This window comes from Dendropsophus ebraccatus, chromosome 5, assembly GCF_027789765.1.
Source record: "Dendropsophus ebraccatus isolate aDenEbr1 chromosome 5, aDenEbr1.pat, whole genome shotgun sequence".
Lineage (NCBI taxonomy): Eukaryota > Metazoa > Chordata > Amphibia > Anura > Hylidae > Dendropsophus > Dendropsophus ebraccatus.
In genome coordinates, this window is record NC_091458.1 from 65,113,477 (window position 1) to 65,140,600 (window position 27,124).

General features: G+C 42.7%; 1 protein-coding gene across 3 annotated transcripts; it reads left to right on the top strand.

Annotated features, from left to right (window-relative positions):
* The first annotated feature begins 235 nt into the window (after nt 1–235).
* ZBTB39 (zinc finger and BTB domain containing 39) lies at nt 236–13,294 on the top strand. 3 transcript variants are annotated; one of them, XM_069970402.1, is made up of 3 exons: nt 240–321; nt 1,461–1,506; nt 9,486–13,294. In XM_069970402.1, the coding sequence occupies exon 3, from the start codon at nt 9,601–9,603 to the stop codon at nt 11,677–11,679; it is 2,079 nt and encodes a 692-aa protein (XP_069826503.1). In that variant the 5' UTR covers nt 240–321; nt 1,461–1,506; nt 9,486–9,600; the 3' UTR covers nt 11,680–13,294. The 3 variants fall into 3 exon arrangements, with proteins under 3 accessions (XP_069826504.1, XP_069826503.1, XP_069826501.1); XM_069970403.1 differs by lacking the exon at nt 1,461–1,506 and having other exon boundaries at nt 236–321; XM_069970400.1 differs by lacking the exons at nt 240–321; nt 1,461–1,506 and adding an exon at nt 2,328–2,437.
* The last annotated feature ends 13,830 nt before the right edge of the window (nt 13,295–27,124 follow it).

Below are 27,124 nucleotides of genomic sequence, written 5' to 3' on the forward strand. Positions count from 1 at the left end.
GTGCAGAGCTGTACAGGGCAGGCAGCACACTCTCACATATAAGAAGAACTAGAAGGGAGCTAGACTCTGGTAAGCTTACAGTCACATATACTCAGTTAGCCTCTAAAAGGTATCGCCTGATTTCTTCTCTATTCATATGAAAAGAACCACATGAAACTCCTCCACCACCAGCAGCAGCAGCAGCAGCAGAGCCTCACGCCTGACTCCTCCCACACATGTGACCAGTCACATGGTCATGACATCATCAAAGGTCCTTCAGCTCACTAGGATCTAGCATCTACCTTTGTGTTATCCGGCCGGTGAGGCATCGAGGAGTCTTGGGTAAGATTGTATGGTTATGTGCCCGCTCTGTGCCCTCCTTATTATATACTAGTGGGCGTGCAGTGTGAGGGGCCGGGGAGGGGGGCCAGGGCTGCTGCTTCCCCACACAGGAGGGCACCCTCCCTGGGATATATGTTTACATCCAGAGTCCTATCAATAGACCAAGCCTGTGTCCTGAACTGTGCCCTCTCACCCTGCAGGCCTGAGGTGTGCAGCTGCTGAGGAACTACAAGTCCCAGCATCTCTAGCGGGACAGCTGCATCTACTAGTCACACAGAGAGGATGGGAACTTGTTTGTGGCTTCCCTATGGAGGCTTTGTGCAGTTGTTGCACTGCTCTTCTCACTGCTGCTATGTATAGACTGCATCCCTCCCCTGGTACGCCCATCTCCGCAGGTTACCTCTTGCTCACCATATTACACCACTATTGCTGTGGAAGAGAATTTTGTGCAATGTGAAAATATATAAAAAGTTTAGTCACTACAGTTACATACACTTCTATGTGACTCAATGGCTTTTTATGTGAACACCTCCATCATGTTTTTCCTGTTTCAGATTTATTGCAAAAATTCCTGAAACATGGGGAAAAATAACTATATGTGTGTGTGTGTGTGTGTGTGTATATATAACAGAATTTCCGCAGCACAACTTGTAATGAAAAAACTTACAAGTTTTTTCATTACAAGTTGTGCTGCGGAAATTCTGTTTATATTTAAATTGAGTACTCCGGTCAAGTACGTTCCGCTGGCACATGGAACCTATCGCCTGTGGTGGTGCCGCTAAATATACAGTTGGAATATATATATATATATATATATATATATTGGATACCACAACTGTCTGTATGAGGCTTTGCCAGGTGTTCACCTCTGGATAACGGTTGCAATGGACACCTCACAGACCTGTCATACCACATCACGGCTTCCATTACAAGCCTAAGCTGCAACGCAGAGCCGCACTGTAGGAATCATCCATGCCCCTCTACCAGTCGCTTTCCAATCTTTGTGAGGTCTATCAATCGGTAACGCTGAATCTACAGTAACGTCACTTTGTGACCCAGTTGTCCAATTACTGTAGGGCTGCGGTGAGGTTGTAGCAGCCACTGGACAAGACAAGTCACATGATGTTCTGTCATTGCAGCCTACATACCACAGAGAGACAAGACTGGTGACGGCAGTATATTATGGTAAGATTTTTATAAAAGTAATTTAAAAAAAAAAGATTAAAACCATTATTTAATAGGGTACAGTATGGGGATTGTTCTATGGAAAAATCACATTACTACACAAACCTAGGAGGGTGGGTCGCTGATGTACAGTGGCTATGTACAGCACATTTGTGAATGCATAATGTTATATTTTTTTGCAACAAATATATACACATACAAAGGTAGTAAATATACTCACTTGTAGCAAACTGAATTATTGTTTTAAGCTGAGAAAAAAAAGTTACTTATAGGCCATGTTGATGGGCAGTGGCACCTAGGCAGCGCTTCATGCCAGTTTGGCCATGTCTTCTATATGGACAGTGTCATCCAGGCGAGGCTTCATGGCAGTTAGAAACAGACGGGGTAGAAAAAGATAAGGGATCCCGGCACTACGGCTTTGATTTATAGACACTGGGAACACGGGCTTTTAAAGATGCATAAATCTGAATGACATCGGTGGTGCTCTATATCATAAACTAGACTGTAGCAATAATCTCCGGTGCAGATATGAAGAGATATGGCACTCACCAATTGATGTCTTCGTAAAAAAAGGAAACTTTATTTCTTCTACATAGGATTTCAGACAGACACAAACATGGTGAGAGGCCCAATCAGCTCTTAACAGCAGTTAAGAGCTGATTGCTTCCTCTCAACATGTTTGTGTCTGTCTGAAATCCTATGTGGAAGAAATAAAGTTTCCTTTTTTACGAAGACATCAATTGGTGAGTGCCATATCTTCATATCTGCACCGGAGTTCATGGCAGTTAGGCCATCTCTCCTATATGGACAGTGACGTTAGGCTCTATCTCCCGGATGGGTAGAGGGCCCAACCGCCATGAAGCCCGGCCTAGGAGCCACTGTCCACTGAAACGATTAGAGCAGAAAGAAGACACAGACAAGTGTTATACAGGTATATATTGACTGCAGCATCTAAGCTTGTGGATGCACATACGGTAAGGGGGTAACAATATCACTTTAAAGTGACTGTACCACCAGGCCCAGGCAGAAGCACTGGAGGCGGGCCGACCCACCCTTAGTGGGAGGAAACCCTAGCCCCTCTATAATAGGGTTCCATTGATTCTAATGGAGTCACGTCATGGAGGGGCTGGAGTTCCCACTAAGGGTGAGTCGGCCTGCCTCCAGTGCTTCTTCCTGGGCCTGGTGGTACAGTCACTTTAACATTAACTTGATGGCTGCTGCGAACAACGGGCGTTATTATATGCATTGTGTGAACTAACGACCGTTGTTTTCATAGACTTCAATGGAAATCATTAAAGGCTGTAAGTAACGGCTATTGTTTTACTAAAAAAGGCAGTGTGTGAACATGGCTATAGGCTGGTTTCACACTTTGCACTGTGCATTTTTCGTTGATAGCTGCAAGTCTGTAGGAAAATATAAAATGTTATACCTACAATTAGTGGCGACATGTCAGGAGTGCATATCAGTGGGGTCGGGTGCTGAGACTAGAATGAAGGGGCAGAAGCGCTTAGCAGCCCTTGCCCTGCCCCTTCATCTCCGTTATAACTGCAGTCTACTGAATTATAATGGAGCCTATGGAACTTCCGTCTGGAGGTTCCATTGGCTCCCAATTATAATTCAGTAGACTGCTTGTATTAGCAGTCTATGGAATTCCTCTTCATATAACAAAGTAGAATTCTAAGCACCCTAACCCCCACTGATATACACATCTGACATGTCTCTATGATATGTTAGAAGTTTTTACAAATGATAGTTACACTCTAAGCAAATCTGTCAAAATGTTCAGGTTCTGCAACATTATCCAAACCCGAACTCTTAGTGTCTGATTCCCTGTGGCTGCAGAAAATGGATGCCAACTTCTGCAGACACAGGGAATTAAATGCTTATTGCTACCCGTATGACTTTTTTTTTCTGTTTTCTGGTCATGGACATTTTTTTAAGAGTGCAGCATTCCATAGTTGTGGAATACCTTCGTATAGCTGCTTTTAATCCAAGATCTGTCCTGGGATCCGTTCGGCAGGTGATGCAATTATTGTCCTAAAAAACAACTTTTAAACTTGCAGCCCTGTGTCAAACTGCAGTGGCCTAGAGTATCTGTGCTCGTACCTTGCACCACTACTCCGTCCCTCCACCCCATCCTCTTCATCATTAGGAATGCCACTGGCAGGATTTTTCCTGTTCCTCTGCAGTGAACACTGCACAGGTGCCTTAACGATCCAGCCCATGTGCAGTGTTTTCACAGCTGATGAATAGGAGACTACCTGTCTGGAGCATTCCTAATGATGAGAAGGAGGGACAGAGAGGTTGTGCCAGCCGAATGCACGGACACTCTAGGCCATGGCAGTTTGACACAGGGCTGCAAGTTGTTTTTTAGGACAATAAATGCATCACCTGCCGAACGGACCGCAGGACAGATCTTGGATTAAAAGCAGCTATCTGAAGGTACAAGCGGTTTGGGGTGAGCAGATTGTGGGTACAGAGTCACTTTAAATTTGTCACCAACTTGTTTTGTGAGGACTGTTTTTCTTTTTCTTTCTTTTTTTTTAAACTCTGGCTGCTGTGGCAGCTCCAGTTTTGGAGACTTCGAAAGTGTCACTGTTATAACATACAAAATCTTAATTAGCAGGTGATGTGAAATAAAGCACATTTGCCATTTCCATTAATAGACAAAGCTATACTTGCTTGTATTCAGGTCCAGTCTCCTGAAGGCAGCTTTTTAGTTTTGTGCTAGTTGAAAAAACAGACCAAACGCAGGTCATCTGCTCACTTATAGAGAAGGCAGTCATGTGATTGATGGACACATTGAGCCATAACACTCTACTGGTGGGGACTTCTTGTATTTGGTCCCCAGCGAATTTCATGCTGCCAGTTTGCAGCGAAGTCCGCTGAGGATCCATGTAGTGTGAAGGTCTATGGGTTACATATCCACAGTGGTATTTTCATTCCGCTGCGGATATGTAACCCAGCCCCTTTAACCCCTGCAACCCCAGCCCGGAGCATACACAACCTGCTCTAGGCTCCTGCTTGCTTCGGGGCCTCACAGCATCTCCCGGCGGTCAGCCAATCAGTGTGCTGCTCTGCTGCAGCACACTGATTGGCTGATCGGCCGGAGGCTCCGAAGCAAGCAGGAGCCTGGAGCAAGTGATCTATGCTCCAGGGCTGCCCCTGGACTGGAGCATACATTACCTGCTTGGTGCCGCGGCTGTGTTAAGCTCCCGGCTCTCCTCGCACGGCAGCACTGATTGGCTGATGAGGAGCAAGGGGAGTCAGGAGCTTTACACAGCCTTGGTGCCAAGCAGGTAATGTATGCTTTGGGCCGGGGTGGGGAACAGCCGGGGGTTAAAGGGGCCGAGTCATATATCTGCAGCAGAATAAAAATTCTGCTGCGGGTATGTGACCCCATAGGCGTTCACTATACCAGGATCCGCAGCGGATTTTGCTGCAAACTCGCAGGGTAAAATCAGCTGCGGGTCCGGTATGTGTGAAGCCACCCTAGACGTATCTCTTCGTGATCCGTACCACCATTCCCGGGTCCAGCTGCTGGTGTCCTGCTGCTCTTCCAGCTGCGATGTCATGCACCTAGCTGAGTGACTGCCCACTCAGCCAATCAGTGACTGGGGTGGAACACTGCCCCAGTCACTGACTGGCTGTGCAGGCAATCGCTCAGCTGGGTATGTGATTTCCAGCCAAAAATGACATCTGGTGACTGTCAGCAGGAACTGGGAATGGCGCAATGGGGGCGGGTGAATTTAATTTATTATTTTACATGATTTACATGAATTTCATAGTTGGTACGGTTGAAGGAAGACACATGTGCACCAAGTTCAACCAAGGAGGGAATGGAGTAAAGGGAAGGGGGATGGATGGGTAGATTCAATAAAAATGCATTTGTTATTTTCATCTAAGAACTTGTCCAAGCCAGGGTTTCTCAACCTGTGGTACGCATACCACAGGGGGTACGCGTCTGACTTCAATGGGGCATATCTGGCTTGGGGAATACCTGGCTAGGTGAACATCAGGCTGCAGGGGATATATCCTGCTTCAAGAGGCATATCTGTTTCCATAGGACTTATCTGGCTGCAAGGGGGATATGTGGCTGCAGGGGACATATTTGGCTCCAGGGGGCATACCTAGCAGTATTATGGATGCACCTATAGAGTGCTGTCCTATTCACTGTCTGTTTCAAATTACAAGTTATAAAGTTTGTAATGCGCACTGAGAATCAAACAACCTGACACAGTGATGGTAAAGGTGGATCTCCTTTAGTCAAAGATGGCAGCCAGTTTATATATCCTGGGGGCGTGTGTTCATCTACTAAGGCTTGTGTCAGTACTTCATTGGCTGAGGTACTAAAGGAGTTATGGCCCTATTCCACGGAACGATTATCGTTCGTTTTCGGACGATATCGACCGCTACGGACGATAATCGTTCCGTGGAATAGAGTGCAACGATCAGCCGACATCGTTCATGTCGGCTGATCGTTGCAGTCGCTTGTTTTTCAACATGTTGAAAAACAAGCGACTGATATAGCAGCGATCTGCTGCCGTCGCTCCGTTGAATAGGAGCATCGGCAGCAGATGCTGCTGTATCCTATGGGCTGCCCGGACGATCTAGCGATCCCCCGGGCAGCCCCCCCGCAGCTCCCCGCCGCCCCCTCCCGCACTCACCCGCTCGCTGACGCCGCGTTGAATAGCGGCGGCAGCGAGCGGCGAACGAGGAGCAAACGAGCGCTGACAGCGCTCGTTTGCTCCTCCAACGACCCGTGGAATACGGGCTTTAGTTACGTAGCACTAGTGTCTACTTACGTGAGCTTTAAGGAATGTAAACATCTCTACGTGTTTAGAAAGTCAGAGCCATATTGTAATGGTTTCACTAAACATATGACATCCTTAACAGCAGAGAGGGGGATATTTGGCTGCAGGGGACATATCTGACTGCAATGGGCATAATTGGCAACAAGGGGCATACTGTATCTGGCTGCAGTGGGCATACTTGGTTGTATGTGTCATACCTGGCTGAAGGGGCATAGTTAGCCGCAAGGGGCATACCTGGCTACAAGAGCCATACCTAGCTACTGGGTGCATATCTGGCTGCTGGGGCTTTTCTGTCTAAAAGAGGGCATATCTTGCCCCTATCACAGGAGAAGGAGCATTATTACTGACTATGGGGGGGGGGGGGGTTATTTTTCATTACTTGAGCATTATTACTGGGTTCTACAGATCAGTCACATTATTATGGTGGATGTGATCTGGGAATCAATTGCTGACATAGACTTTATACAGAGACTTTGGCGGCAGTGTGGTTTCAGCCTTTTTTAAGGCAACATTTTTACTTAATTGTACTCTGGAGCATCTCATCACATGGAGGTACTTGACTTGAAAATGTTAAAGGGATTATCCAGCGCTACAAAAACATGGCCACTTTCTTCCAGAGACAGTACCACTCTGGTCTCCAGCTTGGTTGGGTTTGCTACTTAGTTCCATTGAAGTGAATGGAGCTTGATTGCAAACCACACCTGAACTGGAGACAAGAGTCGTGTTGTCTCTGGAAGCAAGTGTCCATGTTTATTTAGCACTGGATAACCCCTTTAAGAAATACTGGTGTAAGCCTTTTGTGAAGCCCTCCGCTGTTTTTGTCGTGACCCGGGGTAGACTGTTAACAGATTCACTGTTCCCGTGGTAAAGAAGGCTTGTCGCCTCCGGAGATTGAACCTTTTTTTTTCTCCAGGCGGGGGTTTTACCTGGAACATCTTTTCCCCATATTTCTTGTAGGGGACATTTATATAAATAATTAACGTAAATTAATCATATATCCCCTTAAACGTCCCTTCTCAAGACTATATCATTTTTTTTTAATCTTTCCTCATAATCAAGATGCTCCATTCCCCTTATTAATTTAATTTTGTACCTTTTCCAGTTCTAGGACATCCTTTCTATGAATTGGAGCCCAAAATTGTGTACTCTAGATGGTGTAATCTGCAATAAACAACTTGTAATAAACAAGTCAAACAGAAGGGGGCCCAGTACTGACCCTTGGGGTAAACCACTTATTACCGGGGACCATTCAAAATAGGAATCATTGACCACCACTCTCTAGGTACGGTCCTCAAGCCAGTTTTCAGTCCAGTTGCAAACTAAACTTTGTAAACCCATAGGGGGACATGTATCAAGTAGCGTATCTTTGTTTTTTCGGCGGAAAGTACTGATTTGCGAATATTTTATTTGCAAAATGGTCGTTTTGCGAATAAAATATTCGCAAATCGACACTTTCTGCCTCGTACGCCAGGGGGGCGGGGAGGAGTTGTGGAGGGGGCGGAACGGTGGTGCGGACTCAGAGTCCGCACGATCTATCATTGCTTTGTGTTAAAGATACGCAGGAAACCTACTCCAGCTCTCAGCTGGCGTAGGTTTCCTGCCGTGCACACCGGCGCGCACGGGATTTATGTAGAGACAGTCCGTCTCTACATAAATCTCCGTAGCGCCGGAGATGCGGGGACATTTTTAAGTCTGGCGTGAATTAATTTATTTAATCATCAGACGCCCATGCTCCACAAAAAAAAACAACTATAAAGCTCACCACTAGGTGTTTAAATCTTAGTTGAGTCTCCTTTCTGCTTAAAATTTTTCAAAAGGTACATGAAAAAGCTGCAGAAGTGTGGGCAGGCTTAGTAATGTGGGCAGGCTTGAAGACTTGGGCAGTGGATGGAGACTGAGGGTGGGACTTCCCTCATGCAGTGTAAGGGGGTGTATCACACCAGCAAAGGGAAAGCCCATTCCATTTGTCAACAGCTGGAGAGACTGCTGGGGAAAGGAGACTATTACTAGCACCCAGAGAGGCAAAATTAGACTATAACCCACCAGGATGGATACAGGTAGTAAGTACTACAAGCCTGCATCTTTTTTTCCGATTACCTAGTTACCTACCTTACATGTGCTTTTTAAGTTTACCATTGTATAGTTACCTGGGGGAGACCTATTGTGCCAGTCCCTCAGCACAAAACCAGTCACCAAAGAATTGCTGTATATTTCAAGGGTACACAGATAACAGAACAGAGTTCAATAAGAACTCTTGGTTCTAATTCATCAGGCTGTTACCTTTAGTTTCTTTAATAATCTTAGAATAAATCTACAGTAAGCCATATCTACTGTAGGTACATGACATTTTTGAGTGCCTTTTGTCATGTGTAAGCCAAGTGGCATTTTAATTTAAATTTAGCAGTTTTGAGAACAGCCGCCCCAAGTCTATGCCCTGAAGTGCAGTCCTTACCCAGGGAAATTAACCTTCTCAAACGTAAAGGGGGAATGTATCCTTAGCGCAATTTTTTTCCCCACTAGTGCACTTTTTATATTCAAGTGTAAAAACTATCAATAGGAGCAGCAGTCTTGATAAATATTGTGCAATTTTTGCACTTTTTTGAGAGGCTAACAAATTCTGCCATCATACATGATAAATCTGGCTACAAAGTAGGTAATATAAACCACGCCCTCTCAGATTAAAATATTGGAAAAAATGCGCAGTAGAAGTAAACTGCTCAGAATTAGGGCAAACAGCTTGATAAAGCTACGAAAAATATACGCTGGGCACAAAAACACCTTTTTCACCAAAATAATGGCACAAAACGAATTATACATATGCCCCTAAAAGTTTTTGCCAAAAGTCACTTCATTGTGGTCGCTGTTCCCATGGTTTTAATGGACAGTGACATCCCCAATTTGCTCTGCATTGTTAGAAATAATTAAAAGATTATTTACCTTCTTTAAACCATACCTTTGTTGGGTCATCTGTTTGGAATGTTTGCTCATGTTGATGTTGGAGTGTTGATCTGACAAATTACACTATATTATGAACATATAATTTCTATTTTTTTCAGTATAATTGGACAGATAGATCCAAACTTGTATAAATCCTTCTGAATTAAACACAAAGATGTCATCTGTATATCATGTGTGAGGTTCATACTATATATTTGTATTTTTTAGGTACGTTTTCTCTGCACAAGGGGGATGAGGCGCCTCTTCATATGCGGAAGACATAATCAGAATAAAGGTCCAGGTGTGAAAACTTTGCATACAGTTTACACCCTGACATACTAAGATGGGTATGCGAATCAAACTCAACAGCAGCGATCACCCCAGCAACCTGCTGCGTGAGCTGAATAAATGTCGATTGTCAGGGACACTTTGCGATGTTACTGTTGTCGTTGGAAACCGCTCCTTTGCTGCCCATAAAGCTGTGCTTGGTTCTGCAGCAACTTATTTTCAGAAATTGTTCTCAAGCACCGAGTTAGATGCTGCTCGAACTTACGTTGTGGACTTTATCACACCAGCCAATTTTGAGAAAGTGGTAAACTTTATCTACACTTCTGAGCTATTTACGGACCTTATCAATGTGGGAGTTATCTATGAAGTTGCTGAGAAGCTTGGCATGGAGGACCTAATAAATGCCTGTCATGCAACATTTCCAGATCTTGAGGGTTCCTCTGGTCAGAAATATCAGTGCTCAGTTTCCTCTAGTGAAGGACGTTCAAGTACATCAGCTGAACCCAATCCAGTAGAATCAAGGGGCAATGGGCTGGATAACCACATCCTTCCTATAGACAAAAATTTTAGCACATCAGGAGACGGAACTTGCTCATTCAAGGGAGAGGACCAGGAGGCTAATATAAATCAAGTAGCACATTTTCCACTGCCTGCAAAAACTGAAGAACAAAGCACCTCAGCAAGGTTCCAGTCCTCTCATTGCTCAGTGAACACCGGATTTGGTCCAACAAGTACTTGCCCTTCTTTTAAAACTCAACAAAATGGTGATTTTAACAAAACTGGTTACTTTCCTGGGGACTCATCTGTTAGTGGAAATCCTAAGGAATCTGCTGTAGCCTTTGAAGCAATGGGTGACCTCCACCTTGATGAATTAGAAGAGGAAGAGTTACAGTTTGATGAAGCAGGTGATGAAGACTCTGGGCCATCTGGGGAAATTATTGAGCTGAGCGATGGTAGTGAAGATGAGCTGTTATTATTTGGCCAGGGAGAAAGTCGAAGTGGCAAAGCAATGCCTTGCCAAGTTTGCAAGAAAGTGCTGGAACCCAACCTTCAGCATATCCGCCAACATGCTCGGGAACATATAGAGCTACGCAATGGTAGTTGCAAAGTCTGTCAGGCCCGCTTCCATGATCGGGGTGCTATGATTACTCATGTTTTATCACACATTGGAATATTTCTTTTCTCTTGTGATATGTGCGAAGACAAGTTTTTCAGCCAGTGGCAACTTACCCTTCACAGGGGACAAGAAGGGGTTACATCAGAACATAACATAATAGTTCATCCAGGTCAACCTCTCCCTGGGGAGGTGAATACATTTGTGGGAGCAATGGGTACTGAATTGCCATGTGGTGCATGTCATAGGACCATGTTACGTGATTTTCATTCTGTACGTTCTCATGCCTTGGAGCACCTTAACACAAAGAATTTGTCGTGTGGACTGTGTGAGCAGCGGCACCTAACACTTTGTGGTCTTATGTGGCATGTCTTATCTCACATGTCTGTATCTGTTTTCTCCTGTTCTGTGTGTGCCAGTAGTTTCCTTGATCGGCACTTGTTGGAAAAGCATATGGCAGTCCACCAGAGTATGGATGAAGCATTATTTCGTTGCCATCTTTGCTCCCAAGGCTTCAAGTCTGAAATAACTTACCGACAGCATCTAAACCAGCATCGATGTGGAAATATTCCGGCAGAGCGTCCTGGATATTCTGAGTTTTCCCAAATGCAACCTCAAGCATCAAAGAGAAAAGTTCCAGATGATTTTTCAGTGGATGATCATTCAGTTACTGGACAACCAGTCCATAGCAAATATACATGTAAGGTTTGTGGAAAGTGCTTTTCTCATACCAGTGAATTTAATTACCATCGACGCATTCATACTGGGGAAAAACCCTATCAGTGCAAAGTGTGTCACAAGTTCTTCCGAGGCCGCTCCACCATCAAGTGCCACTTGAAGACACATGCTGGGGCTCTAATGTACCGATGTACTGTATGTGGACACTACAGCTCCACCTTGAACCTCATGGGTGAGCATATTGCAGTGCATCGTGGCAACTTGCCTTCAGACTTTACCATTGACCAAACATTTATGTATACTATTCACTCCAAAGAAACAGACAAGAGTGCTGAAAGCTGATGTGTTTTGAAGACGATCATAGCATAGGGCTGTCGGTTTATTTTTCATGGATCACACATCATTGCTAAGCTGTCTTTGTTAATATGTTTGCTACTAAAACTAATGTTTTTTTCTGTGTGTTTATTTATCCTTTTAATCACAGGACCCCAACAATAACTATTGTTTCTGTTTCAGTGTTGGACATTTGTAATTTTATGGACAATAGACAAATGGATACGGGGATAAAATAATTGTATAGGTCAGAATGTAATAAGGTGTACAACCAAACTAGGTTTCCTTCCTTTTTTTAATTTTTTTTTAATTTTACCCTCTCTAGGTTTAGGGTACATTCAAACGTACCATATTCCCTGAGGATCTGATACGGTTTTGCTGTACACTGCCTCTGCACCAAAATAAATCAAGTTGCAGACTCGCATTTGTGAATGTAGCCTTAGTGAACATTGTGTGCTTTCCCATATATTATGTGTTTATTCCATGATAAACAGCAAGATATGTCTATTAAAATCATGTTTTAAAGAAAAATTTAAGGAAAATTCCAGTCAAAAGTGCAGAATTTGCTGTTCTGTATGGTTAACATATGTTCTGTACCCTTGTACAAGTACGTATGTTCCGCCAACAGCTGTCCCTCCCCTCCCCTCAATTTCAATCCCCTCCAAGTACATATACACACTTGGCTTATTTGAGCTTTCATGTATTTTGAAAGGGTAATATCTTTCGGGTGGTAACTTATCTTCTAAAGAAAATGTCCCCTCTTCCAACAACATCTGCCATCCGGCAAAGTAAGTAGGTCCCAATACACATGGCTGCTTGGTCTTGCCAAAATCTGGTTTGGTTAACTTTAATGTGTATGGCCAGCTTTACAGTGCCTCCTAGTGACTTTCTGCACATTTCCTGCACTAAGTTATTTTAATATCCCCATTTCTGCTTGTGGTGCACGTTCAGAGAACATAGAATAGCTACATGTGCAATTTAAGAAATTTCAGTATACAAAGGCACAGTGTCCAAACATGATGGGCCCAAGAAACAGTGTGCTATTTGAATTAATGTATTTTGTGACTGAAGAAAAACAAAGTAGTATATACATTTATTAATGTAAAATGGCTTGCTGACTGGGCTTTTTCTTTGTTAGTCTCTTTTGCAGGTAGTACTACACTTCAGGTAGTACTACGCCCCCTATCTGCAATGTTCAGTGTACACTAATCATTATGAAGTTCTTGAATCTACTCATAAGGTATATTTCCTACCAAATAAATACCTCAGACCTCATAGACCTCAAAAGCACAATCCCCAAACTCCTAAATGTAATATTCACAAGTATGTACAATGTTATGAGTCTTGCTTTATGAATGTGTTCATTTGAGGAAAGAACAGCTTTTCTAATTAGAGAAGGTGGGTAGTTACATGATCGCCATTGTTTCTTAGCGTTCTTTACATATTTGTGAACGTTAGATTGTTTGTTTGTTTTTCTCAACATCTTTATAGGCTGATATATTTTTACACTTTGTAAGGGTTGTGTGTAAAGGTTTGTAGTGAACTAAAATATACTTACTGTTAGTACAGTGGTCAAAACAATGTTCTGTTAGGATCTTCAGTTGCCCAAATAAGATACCAGCCCCCCCCCCCCCCCCGTGCAATGATTGTTCTTTGCCACCTTCTCAAACTATCATGAATTAATGTTTGGATTGAAGAGCAAAGTTGAAAGAGCCAGTAGTCTCATTTTCACTTAAAAGATGACTTTTATAGCCTGCAGAAATCAGTAATACCTATCTGGTATTTCATGTATAGTCTTTATATTGTATTTCATGTTTTTAATTGGTTACAAGCATTCATAACCAGACCTGTCCAATGTACGTAAGAAGAATGAACAATACAAACTTCAGGGCAAATGTAGTGATTAAATTTAGACTATGTTCACAGATGTGTGTTTTTTTTTTTTTTTTTTTTTAACCAAAATCAGGAGTGGAACTGATAGGGCAAAGTTATAATGGAAATATGTGTACAGATTCTGTTTTCAGCCCACTCAGGCTTTGGTTGAAAAAAGTAGACAAGAACTGTGAAACAAAATGTGCCACACTGCACACTGTTTTTGCTGTCAATTTAACTGATCAGTTTTTTAAAGGTTTAGTTATAACATACAGAAAAAGCTGTCAACCATGTTTGTGTAAAAAAAAAAAAAATCCTGTTTCAATACTTTTTTATTTAATGTAAGTAGATGCAAAAGTGAACCTGAAGGATGGCATTTAACGGCATTCGTTTTTGCGTTTGTTTTTACAATAAAACAGATATGTTAAGCAGACAGCAAACACATATTGGAAACCCAGCCTGTCATTTCAAGAAACATAGCAACATGTCAGAAGTTTTCACTGGTGGATACCTGGGTGCCGAGACCACCTCAGAAGGTGTCTCTTCTGCTATGATCAGGGAGACATGGTTGGTGGTGTGCAAACTAATATACCCAGGCCAATAACTAGCAGGGTAGGAGCCTTTACACAGGCAGGATCACTGGATGATTCCCGCAGACCCTTCTATTATTCATTGGAAGCATATCTCCTATTACACAGACAGACCAACAAGGTTTTGCTTGTTTGTTGGCTGATCATTGGGTCTATTACACATGGCCTAATATCTGCCCTGTGTAATAGGGGCCTTACTCTTATGTAAGCTGCCAGAGATTATTATAGCCAAAAGGGCACAGCGCTCAAGTAAGTGCTTCTGCCCCTTTATCTTTATTTTTGAACACTTTTGACATGTTACTATGTCCTGCCAGATTCTTCAGGAAACAACAGATACACTTCATTGACTTTTTAAGGTGTAAACCAGGGAAATGGAACCTGGAGCCCTCCTATTGTGAAACTACAATTCCTATCATGTCTGGACAGCCAAAGCCTTGAGTTTGTCTCTCCAAACATGATGGGAATTGTAGTTTTGCAGCAGGAGGACCACAGGTTCTTATTCCATGATTTAAACAGAACAGTTAACACTCGTAATGTGGGCTACATGGCAAACACTTACTGTTAGTCACTTTGTGTGAACAGACATATATTATGCTCTATCCTATATTCTTCTTGTGTATATTAGAGAGCTAGTTTAATTGCTGCAATAATGATTGATACACAATGAGCCAGACTTCTGCATTAAGGGGCCTGCTAAGGTGACAGGGTGGCCTTATTCTAGCATTCTAAATAGATCTGAACATCATATATCTTATACCATGGCCCTCTGTTTTAGTAAATTAATGTGTTTCTAATTAAATAATAATTCTGCATTTGGCATTCTTTGACATTCATTTTAGAACTATTAAAGTAAGCATACCATCAGGCGGAGTGAAAAAATGCTTTGTCACTGCCCTGTTGTCGCTGGTGCAGGGATCCCAGTGGCCACCCGGTTCCCGCAATTGGCACCTCCACTATGCAATGGGGACAGGCTCATCGGCCCCCAGTGTAATAATATCCCGTTCCCTCTGTGACGCACCTTCACAGAGGGGAGATTGTTTCATTGGGGTGCCGAGACCGCCTCCAATGCATAGGGCCAAGCCGGGCCGGTGCTCAAGAACAAAACAGCGCCAAGCACGGGAATAGGCTAGCAATTTGGAAAAAAAGGACCGCGCCAGCGGGATCCCTGCACTAGTGCTGACAGGGCAGTGATTTTTTTTTTTTTTTAACTTCACCTGATGGTGCATTTGTTTTAAATGGATTATACAGCGTTAGGAAAACATGACCACTTACTTACAGTGACAACACTACTCTTGTCTCCAGTTTGGCTGGGGTTTTGAAACTCTGTTCTATTGAAGTGTTGTGTTGTCTCTGGAAGAAAGTCGGCATGGTTCTCAAAATGCTGATAACCTCTTTAAAGAGGATGTACCACCAGGTACGTCCTCTTTAACTTGACACAGGGATAGAACGGCGCTGTCACGGGGAAGCCGGTGCTGTGCTCCGTTTTTCGAACCGCGGCCCGCTTTCCCTGTACAGCGCCATTCTTTCCACGGTTACCGGCCGGTGCTCAAGCACTGGAGATAGGCCGGCCTGCCACCAGTGGGAGGGAATTCCCTCCCCTCTATGACGCGGCTCTTTTGATTCTAACTGAGTGACGGCGCCTTTCCTTCCCTGTGTCAGGTTAAAGAGGACGTACCTGGTGGTACATCCTCTTTAAGGCTGGAGACACACAGTAGCAGTTTTTTTGGAAAGCTGCCGCTGCAATTTTTGGGCCAAAGCCAGAAGATCCAACAGAAAAGTACAAGTCCTCCCTTTATATTTTCCATCCCATTTGAATCCACTTCTTGTTTTGGCACAAAAACTGCAGGGGCAGTTCTCCCAAAAAAACAAGCTGCTGTGTGTGTTTCCAGCCTAACAATGCCTTTTTAAAAAAAAAAAAATACTTGGCAAAACAACTTATTGAAAGAAAACCACGACACGTAAACAGAAACACAATGTCACCCTACCTGTAGTCCTAACTGGATCAGCCTTCACTTTCAGAAATATTTATATGCATTATGAGCCACAAAAATAAAATCTCCCTGTGCACTTGAAGTGACCTTTTCATTCAACGTGGACACGCCATATATAACACTCATCATTTTATATTTTATTACACACCACAGTCACTAATAAAGAACTGTTTTCATTTTAAAGTTCTGGATTTAAAGTACACTATACTGAGATATACTGTATATGTGGGGTTTTGTCAATTTAGCAGTGCTCTACAGTAGTTGAGCTGCATGTTTCTTCTATGTGTAGAGTGTCCGCATCTCTGACCCTAAAAGACTAGGATGGGTATTCATTGTAATAAGGATGGTTTACAATGGGGTGACTCTTCATTAGGTGACTCACTTCTAAAGCAGGTCACATACAATGGCTCTTTTTGTTCGATTTCCACAATCTAGCGATCCTTCCATACACATAAATGTTCCTCTTGGCTTTGACCTTTCTTTGTTGGGGGGGCCCCCATACACACTAGGTGAATGGCCATTGTGTAATAACTGCTTAGAATGGGGTACAGTAACAAACATTTAATTTCCTGGTTCAATGGTACTCCCATGAGAATGCTTCTTGTGTCTCCAATGGGTTCTGTCATGACCATAGCTTCTAAAAGGAATTTGTTAGAGTCAACAGTTTGAGAATATCTGGACATTTGCAGTACATAGTGGTGAAGTAAAAAATACCTAATAATGTGAAAAAGAGTGTTATTTTTGACTGCCAAGCCTAGTGCCACATACAGCAATGTATGATTCTGCATATACTTGTACATAAAAAGTAGAGAAATGCCATTGTCAGAATTACTCATTTTGGGGTTTGACAAGTTGTGGTTCAAGTAGATGGGTTTATACAATAGCAAACTGCACCATATGATACATTTACTGCTTTTATTATGCTAATTTTTGTTACCTAATAGGAATTTAGGTAAATGTATACTACTACTTAACATGCTGACTGTAATCTATATTGGCTTTGAAACAACATTAATTCTGTTCTGTGTGAATGCAACAATATTTTATGCATAATACAGGACTAGATCTTTCCAGTATGTGACTATTCCATATCTAAGAGTGGGCTAGGGCTAGCGCCTCTACTCAGGACGACAAAACTTTTTTTTTTTTTTTATAGCTCAGTCAATATTAACCTTTGTATAAGACTACAGGGAACACTAGTCTGCCCTTTATATTATGTTCCTTTTTATTTTTACCTTCGTATAGATATGTTTTATCCCAGGCAGGTTTACATTTACTTACTGCTTGTTACAACTATCTACTACTCTTTCAGTAAAATAATATTTCCTGACACTGCTTATGATCTTCCTACCAATGACCACAAATTGTTCCCCTTGTTCTTGTGTTTAGCTTCTTATTAAAAACGTATAAGGAGTTCAAAATCACAGGACTTCCAATATGGTGGAATGCAATTATTATTATTATTATTATTATTATTATTATTATTATTATTTGCGCCAAGGTCTGGGGTAGATCCAAAAATAGAGAAATATAAGGGAACAACACATATGTCCTCTAAAATCTGCATCAGGAAGTGCATGTATGGCTCCAACACAATAGAAGTTTTATGTAATTTAATATTTTTACAAGAACACTTTGGTTTGCGTGTGTATTTTTTGTTTGTTGTCTAAGCTAAGATCTAACACAAAACCGAAAAAGAATTTATAACGGATGCAAGACCAGTATATATAAATTTACTTTATTGTTTACATATCAGAAAGTGAAATTGTTTTAAAAAAAAGATACATCACAAGGGGGCTAGAGCTAATACAAATCCCCATAAAAACGGTGGATTAACAAGGTTCTTATATATAAAATATACCGTCACAGAGCAAATTACAAAATGATGAACCTATACATGTACTGGGCACTGGGCTGGTACTACATACAATAGATAAATATAACTCACTCACTGTGAGTTATATTTATCTATTGTATGTAGTACCAGCCCAGTGCCCAGTACATGTATAGGTTCATCATTTTGTAATTTGCTCTGTGACGGTATATTTTATATATAAGAACCTTGTTAATCCACCGTTTTTATGGGGATTTGTATTAGCTCTAGCCCCCTTGTGATGTATCTTTTTTTAAAAACAATTTCACTTTCTGATATGTAAACAATAAAGTAAATTTATATATACTGGTCTTGCATCCGTTATAAATTCTTTTTCGGTTTTGTGTTGGATAGTGTTGGGTGCGCATGGACCGCACTACTTGAGCCTTGTATAGGAGTAAGCTAAGATCTACCCACATTACCCAGAACATTAGTCACTCACATCTTCCTTTAAAGGCGAAGTCCAGGAAAATAAAAAAATATTCAGTATTGGCAGAGGGTGGGGGGAGCATAATAAAGTACTTACCGGTCCCCATGCCCTTGCAGTGCTGCATCCCGGTCCATCTTCTCCCCCCTGCTACGTCATGACTCGGCTGGTGGCCAGCCACCACCGGCTCAGCCTCGCTCAGTCAGTCAGTGATTGGGGCGGGACACCGCTGCACTCTTTGGCTGAGAGAGCTATGTCCTGTCCATTCCGGCCAGGTTGTAACAGACCAAGAAAGAGAGAAAATTACACCTGGCCGGGAGCGGGTGACTGATGATGCGTTGCTGCGGGGGCACGGTCACCGCTAAGTATAGGTTCTTTATTATACCCCCCTACCCGCACTGTAATTATTCATTTTCCCGGACTTCTTTTAATGCACAACTAAAAGGTAAAAAAAATAGATAAAATCGCATACACCATACATACATACATACATACATACAAGAGGATTAAGGCCCCCACTTATATTTACACAGCATAAATGGAATTGCATTCTATTTTAGTTTATCAGTAATACAACTGGACGGAAAATATATTAAAAAAAGGTCATGATGGCATGCTCCTCCAGTGTAATGTTATTTCTTTGCTACATACATAAGCCAGAGTCTGTAGAGCTGAATGTACTCATCTCAATTAATATAAAAATTGTCATCAATTAATATTATTTTCACATATTTGTGTATCCACCTCCCAAAATGACCCTTAGGAAGGGATAGTTTTGCCATTAAAATCTATTGATAAGTCTAGCAGTATACATGATGCATAATTTGCAGCAATTGACATTTTGATATATTTGGCTTAAAATACATAAAAAAAAGGTGCAGACAAAACAATTACTCTAAAAAAAACCCTCATAATAAATGTGTCCCTTAGTGCCCAGTGTGCCACACCATTTGTGAAATGAAACTGTGTTTATCTAAATATGTTTTAGACAAAGAAGTCTACCACTACACACTACAGGTACAGTTCTGGAAGGTACTGTGTTATGCCTAGTAGTGCTGGGCTTGAGGGGACATAACTAGTGTTTTCCCGGAAGTGTTTCTTTTAGTAGCGCTACCTTTATTTTTACTCACCACCACCATCATTACTTGGTGTGTTTTATCTATGTTTTCTTTTTGTCTTTTGGTGAGTGCCACAGCTTTTGGATGAGATCTCTCTCCTTTTTTTTTTTTTTTTTTTTTTTTTTTTTTTTTTTTTTTTTTTTTTTTGTCACAGGATAATTTATAGTTAGAGATGAGCGAACCTCGATCCGAACCCGATCGTTTGGCATTTGATTAGCGGTGGCTGGCAAAGTTGGATAAAGCCCTAAGGCTATCTGGAAATCTCTATCTCTATTTATAGTCTGATCACTGGGGGTCCAACATGTCTGCTTAGTGGAGAAGGTGGGGAGAGCCTGAGGATCATTCGGAAAACATGGATACAGTCATAAGCTGGATCCATGTTTTCCGGGCGATCCTCAGGCTGTCTCCACCTTCTCCACGGAGCACGCAGACTTTAGGATTCAAAAGCCAAGTGGGCCCCTCATACAAATCGCAATGAAGCAGGTTTTGCTCATCTCTACTCATCACCTATCCTGTAGTTAGTTTTGATCACCATCATTGGATAAAATGGATCCATTTTTAAATAAATAGAACTCCAGTGTCAATGCCGGTTAAGAGAAGATGACTTTCCTGTGTGAATACGGTTGTTTGCTGATCACATTTATATGTAGGCAGTAGAAATTTCCTACCCTGTAACATCAACACTAAAGAAGCTTCTGGTTGATTTATTTACAGCTCCAATATCTTCACTTTTTTGTAGTCTACCTCCGTTTTTTCTTTTTTATTTGCACATTTACCTCAGTCTACCAGTCTGTCCGATTTAATAATGTTATCACTTTTGTCTTCCTTGGTTAACAACTGTTGAGAGATGGTATCTTTTTTTTTTTTTTTGTTTATTTTATAATCTGTACCAAATGTTTATAGGTTAGCAGGACCGCTAGAAGATAAAAACCCTTCAGCTGGTTAACCTATAAATAAATCATGTCTGTAAGATGCCTATTCATGTAAATGTAGCTGATCTTTCACTTTGCCAATGCCTTCTTACGGTGCTCTTATGTTGACGCATGAGCAGTCATGGTAATGGAATGCTCGTAAGTCTACAGTTATATAATTTATAGATGATAGTGCTACTTCATGGGCAACCGTCATAACAGGGTGTGTGCCTTATACTGTTCCAAATGCCCATGCAGCGTGTTTCATAAGGTCCAGAAATATGCCATTTAAGCATGTGAAGAAGGTAATAAAATGTATTTGTAGTTACATATAACCTCTGGTATCATAAGGCATGTGGTGGTACTGCTGTGTTTTTGCCACAAATCGCTAAAATTGCAGTCCTATAAATCCTTTTTACTGTGATACGTGGCAAAATGCAATGGTATTGACTTATCAGGAATTGACTAAACTAATGGGTAAAAAAATCACGAAAAGCTAAATGGTGCTAAGACATTTTGTAGTACCAGGTCTGAATGTTAAATTTATGTGAAACAAATGTTATGCCTATGATGGCCTCTAGGGGTCATAATTGTTACATTACTCCTGAAACAAGATTAGTAGTGCGACTCACCTAGATGTTAATTTGCACAATTCCTGTTTGTTTTTACCCCTTTCCCTCTTTATGAAGTATTTGCTAATAATTATAATAATCATCATCATAAAAATGATTAGAATTGTGTGTCCAACATATTGTATGCAGTGAAGATGATCTTTAGGGAAATTAGATTACCTCTAACTTGTTTTTTTAATGGTTACTGTAGACATTAACTTGTTAATATTAAACATGTATTGATCACTGTAAAGTTTTGTATATTTTGTAAACATTTTTAGATTGTGATTTTCTTTTTGTATAACACCATGTGAGTTTAATTTAGAATAAAAAAATAGGAAAACATTGGTCCTTTTTTGTGATTTCCTAGATTAAAGCCTAAATATGAATGGAAAATAACATGAAGCACATGTAACAACCCCTGGATCACTAGAATAGTGACTGCAAGTAGAGCCCATGGACACCCACAACAGTTGTAAAGAAAAAAAATGAAAGAGATTATCCAGCCTTTCCGCACCCAGACATTTCCGCATTCTTCCAGACATTTGGTTAGTTGGAACTCCTGTGATCGTCCCCTATCCTGTGACATGAGACATGAGTCTTTAGGGTACGTTCACACTTATCGGATCCGCATCGTATTTTCTGCTGCGGATCCGCAGCAGATTTCATTTAAATAACTGAACACAGCATCAAATCTGTACCATGTGAACGCACCCTTAAAAAGAACTTTTGACACTAACTTTTGATACACCACTCTGATAGCTAGCATTTAATGTTGTACTATTGTTTTGGTTAATTTCTATATTCTCTTATTTTCAAGACCTGATATTGCTGCTTGTGGACCTACAAGTTCATCCTTAACCCTTAGAGGACCCGGCCAATTTAAATTTTTGCATTTTCGTTTTTTCCTCCTTGTGTTTAAAAGGCCATAGCACTTGCATTTTTCCACCTAGAAACCCACATGAGCCCTTATTTTTTGCGTCACTAATTGTACTTTGCAATGACAGGCTGAATTTTTGCATAAAGTACACTGCAAAACCAGAAAAAAAATCAAGGTGTGGTGAAATTGAAATAAAAAAACGTATTTCTTTTATTTGGGGGGTATGTGTTTTTACGCCATTCGCCTTGGGGTAAAACTGACTTGTTATATATGTTCCTCAAGTTGTTACGATTAAAACGATATATAACATGTATAACTTTTCTTGTATCGGATGGTCTGTAAAAAATTCAAACCATTGTTAACAAATATACGTCACTTAAAATCGCTCCATTCCCAGGCTTATAGCGCTTTTATCCTTTGGTCTATGGGGTCAGGTGTCATTTTTTGCGCCATGATGTGATCTTTCTATCGGTACCTTGATTGCGCATATACGACTTTTTGATCGCTTTTTATTACAATTTTTCTGGATTTGATGCGACCAAAAATGCGCAATTTTGCACTTTGGGATTTTTTTGCGCTCACACCGTTTACCGTGCGAGATCAGGAATGTGATTAATTAATAGTTCGGGCGATTACGCACGCGGCGATAGCAAACATGTTTGTTTATTTATTTGTTTACTTTTATTTAAAACCTGGGAAAAGGGGGGTGATTCAGACTTTTATTAGGGGAGGGGGCTTTTTTACTATTAACAACACTTTTTTTTTTTTTTTTTTTACACATATACTAGAAGCCCCCCTGGGGGACTTCTAGTATATACACTGTGATCTCTCATTGAGATCTTTGCAGCATAGATATGCTGCAGAGATCCATTAGATCGGCAATCGTTTGCTTTCGGCTGCTGCAGCCGGAAACAAACAAGTGCTGAGCCGGGGACGGCGCCATCTTGGAGCGGTCCCCGGCCGGCTTCAGTATCGGAGATCGCTCCTCCCCACTATTCCACCACCGATCATATGCAGCCCGTAATCGGAGGCAGCTGTCATCTTTGACAGCTGCCTCCGATTACCTGATTAGAGGGCACGGCGATCGGACCGTGCCCACTAATAGCCGCGATCCCGGGCTACATGAGGCACCCGCGATCGTGGCGGTTCAGAGCGCGGCCCCGCTGTGAACGCGGGGAGGCGACCCTGGACGTAAGGGTACGTCCAGGGTCGCCTAAGGGTTAAAGTGTCACTGTCGTTTCATTTTTATTTTTATTTTTTTTGCAGAAATAAATAGTACAGTCAGTTTTAAGACACTTTGTAATTGGGTTTATTAGGCAAATATGCTATTATCTGCATTCAAAAAGACTTTCCCCAGGTCCCCCCCTCCCTTCTCTCTCTCATTCACTGCTCATTATCAGGAAATTAACCCCCCCCCCCCCCCCCATGCTGACGGTGGCTGCTATTGGCTGATCAGTTCAGGTCAGCCAATAGCGGCGATCGGAACCTTTTCGGGCCATCGATGACCCGGAAAATAATGGCGGCCGGTGCTGTCCGAGACAGCAACGACCGCCATTACTGTTAAAAGTAATTGTGGCTTTGGTGCCACGTCCCGATCACGGCGATTAAAGTCCCCAAAAGTAATAAATACCTGCTCTGGACCCCTCAGCTAGGTAGCTGAGGGGTCCAGAGCAGGTATTTGGCTATACTCACTGGATCCCGGGGTCCCGATCGGTGTCTTCAGGGTTCCGTGACATCTTCTTCTGTTCGGGACTTCGGCCTTTTCCGTTGGCCCCTCAGGTGTCCTCAACTTTTTTTCGGTGCTCTGCTGCCCTCTAGCGGCTGATAAGTGTAGTACACTTATCAGCAGCTACAGGGATGTTCAGCAAGTAGTAAATGTTTTTTTTTTTTTGTATTTTCCGCACCCTTACGCCGCTGAGTGTTGATCTGCATCGCATGTAAGTGCGCTGCTAATCAGCAACTCCTCCTTTTTGGCGTAGGGTGTTTTTTTCTATATCCTACTGCCACGGTCTGCTGATAAGTGCTGCACATAAGTGCGGCATTTATCAGCAACACCATTTTTGGCGTAGGTTTTTTTTTTATACTGAATGTTAAAAAAAAAACGTTAAAAACACTACATTACACTACATTGAATAAAGTTTTACACTACACCACTACATACCCCATATACCAATCCCTATATAAAAAATGCCCCCCAGGGCGTTTTCGATGTCGGACGCATACATTATTATTGCCTCCGACACCGAAACAGCCAGTGAGGATGAATGGGGGGGATCCTTTTTTCCCCCCCATTCATCCTCATCATCCAGTGACGTTTCTGGGGGTAGCGTAGCGTACGCTGCCCCCCAGACACGTCTTTTCCGCCAGTACCGTCCCAATAAGAGATGACTGTATGGCTTGAAATTCTACAAACTCTGTGAGAGTACCTCAGGGTACACTTACAGATTTAGGGTACGTGCACACTGCGGAATGGCGAAGGATAACCCTTCGTGCATTCTGCAGCTGGCACCCGCAGGCGGACTGATGCGGGCGCGCATGTCTCCGCACATGTCATAGACTCCATTCTATGCACGGGCGGATTCCATCGTCCATCCAAAGAATGAACACATTGGACGGAGACGCGCGCCCGCATCAGTCTGCCGGTGGGTGGCAGCTGCGGAATGTACAAAGGGTTATCCTTCGCCATTCCGCAGTGTGCACGTACCCTTAGAGTGTATAAAGGAAGGGACACCCGAATCCAGCCCCCACAATGCCCCCCCCCCATCCTTGGAGTTAGTGGGAAGATTGTTTGGGAACTGATCTTTCCACTGCTGGATAAAGGTTACCACCTGTACGGGAATAACTTTCATACCAGCACCCCCTCTTCCGGTCCCTCGCTGCCCGAGCTACTATAGCTTGCCGCACAATAGAAAAATATCAGAAGCAGTAATAGAGCCCTAATATTTAGCAGCCATGGAGCGGACCCAGCGCTTCTGGATATGAAGGACCCCGTATCGCACCAGGGCAACATTTTTTCCAGGTGACGTCCCCCACACTGGAAAACAGGAGACCCCAGAAGAAGTGCAGAGTGTAGCGTAACAGAGGGATCAGGAAGGACGCCATTTTCCAGTGTGCTGCCTGTCCTGATCGCCCCCGGCCTCTGCACACTGGATCACTTCAAGGCGTACCACACGTCATTGGAGTTCTACATTTTCTAAATCCCTTCCCTCTTTCCTATTTCAGGGGTCAAGTTGATCCGGTAATTATTCTGATTGCCATTATGGAGTCGGGAAGGAATTTTTCCCCTGTGATGAGGCTACTGTCGTCTGCCTCACAAGGGTTTTTTGCCTTCCTCTGGATCAACACAGGTTGAATTTGATGGACTTCTGTTATTTTCAACCTTATAAACTAATAATTGGCCTAATACCCCCAAATAAATTAAAATGGTCCCTTTTCCTAAACTAAATAGGTATGGCCGCCATTCCCATTAGAGGCTTGCCATGATGCAATTAGAAAGCCTCTGTGCGGCCAGGACAGTATAATCCCCCACATGTGACCCCATTCTGGAAACTACACCCCATAAGAAATCTAACAAGGGGGGCTGTGGGGATATGGCCCCCTGGTGACGGCCACATTTGGGACACATTTTCACACCACATATTCTACATATGTGCCTGTTACCAGTGGGGTCTATATGCTCATTGCACCCCTTGTTAGATTCCTTATGGGGTGTAGTTTCCAGAATGGGGTCACTTGTGGGGGGTTTCTACTGTCCTGACAGCACAGGAGCTTTGTAATTGCGACATGGCCTCCATCCTCCATTCCAACCTCTAAATGGCGCTCTGTCCCTTTGTGCTATTCCTACTCTCATACTGGCACATTGTATGCCCTCTTATTGCTCAACTACAGACAGCTATGCTATTTTAAAGCGAATCTGTACCCACAGAATTACTTCCCCAGAACCATTGTTAGTGTTCATTAGATTTGTGCCGTCTTTGGAGAAAAAAAAAATCATCTTTTATTCTTCAGCAGCATTGTGGATAAGGTGGGGCCTAGAGTGTTTATGCCCTAGTTCTGTGACACCTCTGGTGTCTTCTTCCCTGGCTTCTAGGAACTTCCCTGGGTTGGATCTCTGTTCTCCAATGGCTCCGTGCCGTCTACAGTTGCTATGGTACATGCGCAAGCGTTGAAGAGCAAAGATCTGGCCCAGGGGAATTTCTAGAAACCAGGACAGTGGAGAAGAAGCTAGAGGTGTCACTGGCCTGGGGCTTTAACACTCTAGACCCGCATCATTGAGGCCACTGCTGGAGAATAAAAGATAATTTTTTTTACCCCAAAGACCTCACCAGGAGTATTTTGTAGAACACACCCGGGAAGGACTTCAGTTCATCTAATGAAACGTAACAGTGGTCTGTGGGATGGGCATTGATTTCAATGGGTACAGATGTGCTTTAATTCTCCATGTATATTAAGGTTAAAGGGGTAGTGCGGCGGTAAAGAATTATTCACAGAATAACACACATTACATTCCACCCGGAAGTGTGGTGCGCTATACTCACCTGTCACGTGCCGACCCCAGTCTCCGATCTTCAGTCAGTGAGGTCTTCTTCGGCCGGCCGGCAAACAGCTCCGACTGTTCCGAATGCCGGCCGCCCTCTGCAGCGTCATCCGATGCTCAGCCGCGATTGGCTGAGCATAACTGTGCTCAGCCAATCGCGGCTGAGCACAGTTGTGACGCGGCGGAGGGGGGGGGCGGCGGAGGGGATTCGGCCGTCCGTCCGAAGATGACGTTTGGCACAAAATGGCGGACGGCCCTCGACACGGATCAGGTAATGTATAATGCACCACACACTTCCGGGTACACGGGCGGGGGTGGTGGGACACGGGGAAGGGGGCTATTCACAGACATAACATACATTACAAAGTTGTATAACTTTGTAATGTGTGTTATTCTGTGAATAATTCTTTACCTCCGCACTACCCCTTTAAAGCATTACTCCTTTCAGGTTTACATATCTAAACAATATGCTTCATGATGGTATTGATAGGCCCCCCCATCTACAAGCAAACTCCAGGCTTTATTGGGCTGAATAAATTGGATGGCACAAGCCAAGTAAAAGCCTTGCAGAATACATTCAACAAATGAATATGCACTGTAAGGGTGCGTTCACACCTACAGAATCTGCAGCAGATTTGATGCTG